General features: G+C 38.3%; 1 protein-coding gene across 1 annotated transcript in view; it reads right to left on the reverse strand.

The window, feature by feature from the left end:
* The window catches only part of ZC2HC1A (zinc finger, C2HC-type containing 1A), a 34,320-nt gene that overhangs the window by 8,229 nt on the left and 16,876 nt on the right, over positions 1-9,215 (reverse strand). Inside the window, exons 5-7 of the mRNA XM_009891962.1 lie at positions 6,487-6,635; positions 5,389-5,488; positions 4,363-4,471 (exon numbers count right to left, since the gene is read on the reverse strand). Coding sequence (XP_009890264.1) covers positions 4,363-4,471; positions 5,389-5,488; positions 6,487-6,635 — 358 coding nt within the window. The remainder of the gene's footprint in view (positions 1-4,362; positions 4,472-5,388; positions 5,489-6,486; positions 6,636-9,215) is intronic.

Genomic DNA, 9,215 nt, shown 5'->3' on the forward strand with positions numbered 1-9,215 from the left:
GTTTTCCTACTGACTATAATACAGTCATACACTGTTCTTGCACTCTTATTTGCTTCTGTAGGACTCAGAAATAATGCCCTTATGCTATACTTCCATTAATACTTACAACTGGCTGCACTCTTACTTCGTCCAGGCAGAAAAAGAAAACTCTCAAAGCAAAGCTCAGCTCCTGATCTACACATACAAAGTACACCTCACTAACACTAACTTATCTCATGTTGATGATGCTGTGGTGTTCTCTCTCAGTAGTCCTTAGAGAGCAGAATAGAAGAACTCAAATTAAAAAAAGAAATAGTATAGCAAAACTGACTTAAAAAAAGGGAGTTCATAAAATTTGGTTGCATTTCTGCTCATACAAAATAAAAAAAAATAAAAAAACCTGTAATATTGAAGTTGAACTTTCTGTGAAATTAACTTCAGGAATATTTCCCCCACAGAACTAAACACTTTAGAGACCCAGCCCGTTTTAGCCTTCACCTTTAACACAAATGCACGAACCAGCTTCATGTGCCTGCCTGTCACCGTAGTTTCAGGCAGCAGTTCAAGAGTGCCACCTAAAGAGCAAGAGGGAAACTGCACGTCTGTATATTTTAATAATTTCTGGTTGTTACATTAGCCAGTAGATAGTAATTTCTTGCCCTTTCACATATTCATCACAGAGAACAGGTACCATGATTCTACAGAAAGAAGCAATGTCTGATTAAATTTCCCTCCCTCCAATATCCATATAATCCATCCTTCATATTGCACAATATAATTGTAATTCTACTATTAATCATAGAATGGTTTAGGTTGGAAGGGACCTTGAAGATCATCGAGTTCCAACCCCCCTGCCATGGGCAGGGACACCTCCCACCAGACCAGGTTGCTCAAGGCCCCATCCAGCCTGGCCTTGAACACCTCCAGGGATGGGGCCTCAACAACCTCTCTGGGCAACCTGTTCCAGTGCCTCACCACCCTCAAAGTGAAAAATTTCTTCCTAACATCTCTTCTAAATGTTCCCTCTTCCACTTTGAAGACATTACCCTTCGTACTATCGCTACATGCCCTTGTAAGGAGTCCCTCTCCAGACTTCTTGTAGGCCCCCTTCACATACTGGAAAGCTGCTATAAGGTGTGCCCAGAGCCTTCTCTTCTGCAGGCTGAACAACCCCAACTCTCTCAGCCTGTCCTCATAGGAGAGGTGCTCCAGCCCTCGGATCATCTTCATAGCCCTCTGATCTTCTTTGCGGCCCTCTCCGCTGCACCCACTCCAATACATCCATATCCTTCTTATGTTGGGAGCTCCAGAGATGGACGCAATATTCCAGGTTGGGTCTCTCACAAGAGCAGAGGGGCAGACTCACCTCCCTCCACCTGCTGGCCATGCTTCTTTTGATGCAGCCCAGAATGCAGTTGGCTTTCTGGGCTGCAAGTGCACGCTGCGGGCTCAAGTGGAGCTTCTCATCCACCAACACCCCCAAGTCTTCCTCAGGGCTGCTCTCAATCCATTCTCTACCCAGCCTGTATTTGCGCATGGGATTGCGCTGGCCCACGTGCAGGACCTTGCATTTGGCCTTGTTGAACTCCATGAGGTTTGCACAGGCCCACCTCTCAAGCCTGTCCAGGTCCCTCAGGATGGCATCCCTTCCCTACAGCGTGTTGACTGCTCCATAGAGCTTGGTGTCTCGCCAAGCCTCACTACCTCTCTGCCAAATCTGGAATTACAACAATCTAGGCAAAAATTGAAGGTTTCACTTAATTAATACGTAACACCCCCCAAAAATTACAGAATTACAGTTTGCTTTATGGCAAGCTGCAGGAACTTGTTTCTTGCAGCAAAAACTGTAATTTAAGGACGTCAATAAAGTGTGTAGGGTCTTAAGTATTTGACAAGGAAAAAATAAATAACCATGTCATCTCTTAATGTTCCATTTGAAAGACTGCCCTTAAAACAATGCATGTGCAACACTGTGCTCAGTAAAACAGTTTACTATCAACTCCAAAGGAAGAGCATGACATCTTACAGCATCCACTCTGCCTGACTTAGGTAAAACAGAATCCCAGCTCTCATGCTATGGCTTGTCATTTTACTGGTCAAATTGTAAATGCAGCAAAAGAAATACATCTCGTTTCATCCTAATAAAGGTTATTTTTATAGAATTTTAAAAGCGCCTTTATTTTATAAAATTCTAGCTGCAATTAGCTATAGCCTAAATTGTAAGATGATTTAATGTTTAAAATCTGTGTTACTACAGTATTAATTATTTTCACTCTAACTTAGGATGTCAACTGTTAGTGTCTCAGTTCCTGCTCTAATACAATTTTGTAGGTATTTTAACAGAACCCTACGTATTTCCCCCTCACAACCCAATACTAAGGCCGAGATCACTTAGGCCAAAATTGTCACTAGTGAGCAACCTGATGCACCTAACTCTTCCGTGTCTTCTCCTACACCTCTTTGTTTCAACATAACTCCTGACAAACTTGTTCTCAAGAAGTGAACACAAAGCAGCCAAAAGAAAGAATTGCTAGATCTCGGGTATAACAGTTAGGAAAGAGACACATTTAGCAGCCATCTGTGAGAAGACCGGTTAGTATGACGAGCAAGAAATCATAAGGACTGGCTGGCAAAGACAAGAAGAGAACAAAAGTTTTTTAGAACAGAGAAGAGAGGAGGACTGCAGGCAGAAACACACTCACCACATCCATACTCTTAAAAACTGGAAATTGTGCAAGCAGTTAAGTGAGGTTATAAGCCAAGCTAACATTCACTGCCTCTCAGCAGAGATCATTATCTGAGAGCTATGCCAACCAGAACTCATCTATTTGCAGTTAACAGCATGTGTGAACAGAGAGAACCTGCGCAAACATCTCTCAGTATATTAACTGCTATTTGGTTTGGTCACGTCACAATTCTTCCTCCAAGCTTCGGAAGGCGAAATGGAAGACTACAGAATACAAAGTAGTTAAGTTCAGTGAGCAACTGACTGGTAAAAATTAAATAGAACTTCCCTGTCAAGAAGCGAAGGCCAAAACCTGTGCTCCCTCACAAACCAATACAGACTGCAATTAGAAACTCTATCAACAGGAAAAAGCCTTTCCCAGACAGCTGGGATTCACCACTATGGTCAGAAACATGCCTTCAAATTATCTCAGCTGACTTTTTTTACTGTGGTTTGCAGACCTACTTGTTTGCCAGTCATGAGTAGGTGTTAATTCAACTTCTGAAAATGGAGAAAATGTGATATAAAAAACAGTCAGTGAATAACACAGCCTGGGATTTTCTGACAGTCAAAGCTCAGATGCCTACAAACAGCAGTGAAGCTGACCTGTACACCAAAGTCTACTAGGACACTGGAAGGTGGAAATTTTCCGACAACCTCACAGACTCTACCTCCGGTCTGTGTCTGAAAGACAGAATGAGTGGGTACAACAACGAGGGACAGAAATGCATCCTCATGCAACATGGTGTTAGGAGGGAGGTGTGACAGAGCTGCAATTCATACTTGTGTGTAACTTGTAAGAGCGATCAACTGAAAATCACTAGTTTTGTGTAATTAATAAAGCTCTTCATCCCCATGAGTTCTTTCAGAATGTTCTTTTTCTTCCTCCCAAGCTCAAGCTATTATTTTTCTCCACTTTATGCAGCCTTCACCAATCTGATACTCATTTTTATAGGAATAAGTCTTCTTCAATCACCAGTGTTATAACTGCAATCACTTTGTCGTATGTTTTATGATTTCACTCAGTGCTCCTTGGCGCTCCTCAAACTTCTGTATAATTGCAGTACTTTTCTTCAATCCCTTCCATACATTTCTTCTTTGAGATAGTATTCCTGACTACCCTCCAGCAGAATATCAGCAAGAACCTTGCTGTTGTAGAGCTCTGGTTTCCACTGCCTTACTTGTGCTCATTCATTTGTTGTCTCTTGCTTATTTTAAGACGGGAAAGGGAAGAGGGAAAGTATCCATCCTTTTGTGCTAAGTCTGTGACAGAGGCCTTGTTCTTTTATTTCCACAAATTGCAGGAAAATGTGTCTAATGTTTTCTCCTTTTTGAAGTCTCTTTACTTTTACAGAGAAAAAAAATTATAGCTCCAACCATTTCTGCATATTCTGTAACTTTTTAATCTACTTTATATCTATTTTTATCACTTGACCCCCCTTTGCTGCTATCTTAACATTAGAAAATGCATCTTTGCCTACTCCAATGTTCTTTAAACATTAATTGTGTTTATAAATAAAGGATAAATTCAAAACACTACCCGTCTTAAGCTCACAGGAAAAGAAAAATGTAAGTGAAACAGACCACAGACACTTCTAGAGCTAGCATAACATAAATATGAAATAAAGCATAAATGACAACATTAAAAGGAAACTTACCCTGCTTGTGGGTTCACCATTCCCAATGAGTTTTTATGAGCTGGTGATAATGTCTGAATTTTGCTCCCACTGGATGCAGATGAAGAGAGTGCTTTACTTGAAGACACACCTTGCAGTTGAAAGCAAACATGGAAATATATGAAAATGTAAGATTTTGCTGCTGGAATAACACAATTCATTATAAATTTTTAAATTGTGAAATTCAAAACAAAAGTTTTAGAAATACCAAGTGAACAAGTGTCAAGATAATAGGAAAAAGCAAGTATGTTTCCAGAAATTTACAGAAAATATGCAATTGAGACATAATGGTCTAATAAAAAATGCTGGATCTCAATTACTTCATTCAGAAAGAAAAAGGAAACGAAGTCTATAATGTCAAAGTATGTACAAACATAACACGTTTGATATCTGATGACATCTGAAATCAAAACAAGACCGGTGTTTGAATAATTATAATATACATAGTTTGACTATTTATTTTCACCAATTCATGATCATATTCAGCATACAAATTAGTTACAGAATTGAGCAACAGAAAAATCTCAGGTGAGAAATCACTATTAGAAATAATTAGCCTTTACTACATAGAATGATTTTGCAGGTTCAATTCAGAAAAAAACTAATTTGACCTGATATATAAAACAGAGGAGAATCCTATGTGCTTAAGAGTCTTGTTGGATAGATGTTAACCAGTGCCCCTTGCAACTTTACTTTAAATGAGTTTTTACAAACCACTACATTAATTTCAACAATAAAATATATAGCCATTACATATGTAAGTAAAAAAAAAATCAGGTCACAAAAACATTGACTAAAAAAATTATATTATGAAAAACAGACACCATCTTATCCAGTCATGTAACACTGAACTCCTACTAGGAATCTTTTTACAGTTTAAATCAGTTTAAATCACTGGACAATGCTGTAGAAATCCTTCCAGCTATTAAAATTATACTACTTTTACCGCATATTTTGAGAACTAATATTTAGAAAGGAAATGGAAAATTCATAACATTAATTTCATACCTACAACAGTTTTGCTAACACCACTTGGTTGTGGTAAACGTGATGATGATGATGGTGTTGATCCTACAGAAGGCATCTTCTTAACTGCAGCAGGTTTGTACTGTAACAAAATACAACCTAGAAATTTAAGCAATTAAATCAAACTATCTATATAACACGATAGGCAGTTAACACAGGTATTGTGGGAAAACAGATTATGCTTACCTAGTAGGTAAACTGTTTCTGGTATGGGATCATACAAATGGTTTCCACTAATCTGCTTTCTTATACATACAGATGATACTAGTAGGAAAGATTACCTAACTTTACTCAGTGGTTTTAGTTTTTTATTTAACTGTATGTCTTTGTGTATTTTATGCTTTTCTACAGTTTTTCTCATCTTTTTCCATAGCTGTCTTATAAGATTAACATTATGACCTCATTACCAGTTAATTTAAAAAAAGAATACTCGAGGACAGAATCATTTTTGTCTTTCAAATCTCACTTTCACCTGTGCGCTCTGGACCAGTCCCAGCACTGATCTGAAATACAGTGCAAGAATCACTATGTAACTGCTTGTGTCTGTTTAATTCTTCACAGCTTACAGAAAAAAGAGCACTACCACCAAATGAAAACACACATACACTTTAGTCATTCATTTGTTTCCATTGTAAGTTAACTACTGCAGCTCTGACTTTAACATATCGAATTCCTCCAAGCCTCTAATTAGCCAAAATATTGCTGTCAGTTGTCCTGTGGTCATCTACCTTTATTTGTCCACTTAAGCAACAGTCTTGAATTGAATTCCGAAGACCTGCACACCAGAAATTCAACTTTCTTTACAAACACTCCATCTCTGCTTCCTGCTGCTACCGTTACCTGTCATCTTCACAAATCTCTGAATTACATTTCTGACTGGTTTTGGCTTTGCAACTGCTGCCATCTGATTTATGGATCTTTGCAACTCTCATAAGAAAGGAATAACCTCTTCCATGCTTAGTGTCTAACTTCAGTCTAGCATAAATAACAAAATTACAGAATAAAATAGTGAAATCCATTTAACAAGTTCAATTTGATGTTGAATGCAAGTTACAAGTTAAGAAAAATGTTGTAGTTCACCTGTGTTCGAGTAGGAAGCTTCCCTTTGGTATCAGCTGCCAACTTCCCCTTATTAGTAATACGTGCTGCTTGTTCCTTACAGAAATTGATGTGTCTGTCAGCTGCATTTTCATTGAATCTCCTCTGACAATATGGACACTGAATGTAATCTTAAAAACACAAAAACCTAACATTAATAATGTGACTTTAAAACATTTTATTTTTAAAATTTTTACAGACCAGCCCCAGCCCCACCCCCAGAGAAAATTAAGGCCTCTTGAATCTGAAAATGAAATACAGATTGCTGGGAAAAGAATATTGTCCACACGTAACACAAAAGATGTTTCTTGTTTGATGGATAAGAATGAGAAGAGTGGTTGAGGATCAGAAATAACCTAAGTGAAATCAGAAACAGTTTGAGAGATGCTATTCAGCAGAGAAGGTGGCCAAAGAAGTATATGGACAAGGCAGGGATATTAGCTGGAAAGCAGTGGAGAAGAGAAGAGGCTACACAAAATTACAAACACAGTTCAGGTTATTCAAGATATGAAAATGCATTAAAACCTTTCCCCATACAAATAGCAAAAGACAACAAAATCTGTTTCTTCTGGCAATTTTGAAAGGACTGAGAAACACTACCTGCAACTGATCACTGAAAAAAAAAAAATAAGAAATTTACCAAAAAAAAAAAAAAGAGGAAATCCAGCCAAAATTGGGACATATCTACAGAGACATGCAAAATGGGGTAATTGGTGGCTGTATTATTTTTCAAGATGAATTCAGTCACATTACAAACAGTACTACTTGCAGTAAATATTATTACTAACATTGGGGAAAACCCAAAAAGGCTATGTAGATATTTAAAATACTAAAAGATCCCTGATCTGTATGCTGTATACTCCTTAAAAAAAACAATGTCCTTGGAAAGTAAAATGCTTGGACTGCAGTTTCAGATAGACATTTCAGTATCTAGATATGGATGCTGAATTCCCCAGATGACAGTACTTTAAAACCATGTAAACATCAACTTCAGAAGAGCTGGACACTAGCAAAGCAGGTTAAATTAGTAAGTTCGTAGGTGATTTTAGAAATGTATTGAAGAAAACGAGGAGAGATTCAACAGTCACTGCCTCCCAGATTCCAGTTGAATATTATACAATCCACAATAAGATTTGGATTACATGTTACTACTCCAAATGCAGCAGATCAGGCTTAAATAGTTATCCCTTTAAATTAACAAACAATTTAGTGTACGTAAAATGATGTAGTGATCACCAAACCATGAACTGTGACCCAAGAAGCGTGAACAAAGGACATAGGAAGAACACAGGAATCCTTCAGAGAAGTGACAGCATGGGAATCTCATGTGATAACAAAAAAGAATTTGTATTTATTTATTTTACATAAACTCCACTACTGGCAGAATACTCAAACATAAACTATAACTTAACAGATATTAACTCAGAAGAAAAAGAACTATTCGGTCAAGAAAAGATAAGCCTAAACAAAGTTACAAAGAAAGAAAAGATAAAAAAGCTAAACAGATTAATAAAGCAGCTATGGAAGCCCCCAGATAATAAGAAAAAGCATTTGTAGCTGGAGCACAGCTCAGTTCCCACTGAAGACTTTCAAAGGCCACTAAAGTAAAAGGATCAGACTGTAGAGAATTAATGTACACTCTTTTAAGAATCAGGGATTGTATCTTCATCCTTTTGTAAAATGCTTAGCACCAGTCAGCCACCTGGCTATCTGGAAGTACCGTTCATACTGTCCAGAAGAACTGTTAGGATTCAATGTAAGCTTTCTAAAAGCTAATTAATCAAAATAAGTGGACAGTACACATATGCAGTCAAGTTCAATGCAAATGGGGTGACTTAAGATCCTTCTTAGTATCAGGAGGCTATTCTGCACTTCTTCTAAGGAAAAGTGGAACAGAAGGACGAGGAACCAGCTATACTGCTTGTTTGCAAACTCAAAGCATGCAATTAAGTAGTAAATATTAATACAGAACCCTTTTCTTTTAAAGGAAGAAGAATACCACCTAGTTAGAAATAGGCATGCCAAAGACAGAGCTGGGTAGGACAGGATGGATATACTTGATGATACCATGCATAATTCTCCGTCTTCCTACATGTAAAGTGGAAAAAGAGCAACAGTAGCTGCCCGTGCTTTATTTTTGCTCTGTTCTATCTGTGAGCAGAGAATCCACTGATCAATTTGTGCTTCTTCTCTTCATTCCTGGCTCCCTCCTCCTAAGTCTTACACACTGCAGAAGGATGAAGCCAGGAGACCAGACAGTAAGATTCAGCTTGGAAAAAGTGAAAAACAGAAGAGAAACAGAGATGTAATAGCTTTCTCTTCCCTTTACTTCCTATCTGATTTCAAGTGGGCTAAATAGTTACCTCCTCCACTTGAAACTCATTTGAAGTCTCTGGAACCAAGGAAGCACCATTTTAGTAGCTAGATTTAGGTCTGGGCTCTTCTGCTAGATGTTTCTTATCCATAGCATTAGTGGGTTTACTTTACTTTAAAATGCACACGGCATTTCACAATGGTGTGCACCGAATGCTGAATAATGCCACTTCACAGAATCACAGAATGGTCAGGGTTGGAAGGGACCTCTGGAGATCATCTAGTCCAACCCCCCTGCCAGAGCAGGGTCACCTACAACAGGTTGCACAGGACAGCGTCCAGGCGGGTTTTGAATGTCTCCAGAGTGGGAGACTCCACAACCTCTCTGGGCAGCCTGT

Source organism: Charadrius vociferus, unplaced genomic scaffold (assembly GCF_000708025.1).
Source record: "Charadrius vociferus isolate BGI_N301 unplaced genomic scaffold, ASM70802v2 scaffold15, whole genome shotgun sequence".
Lineage (NCBI taxonomy): Eukaryota > Metazoa > Chordata > Aves > Charadriiformes > Charadriidae > Charadrius > Charadrius vociferus.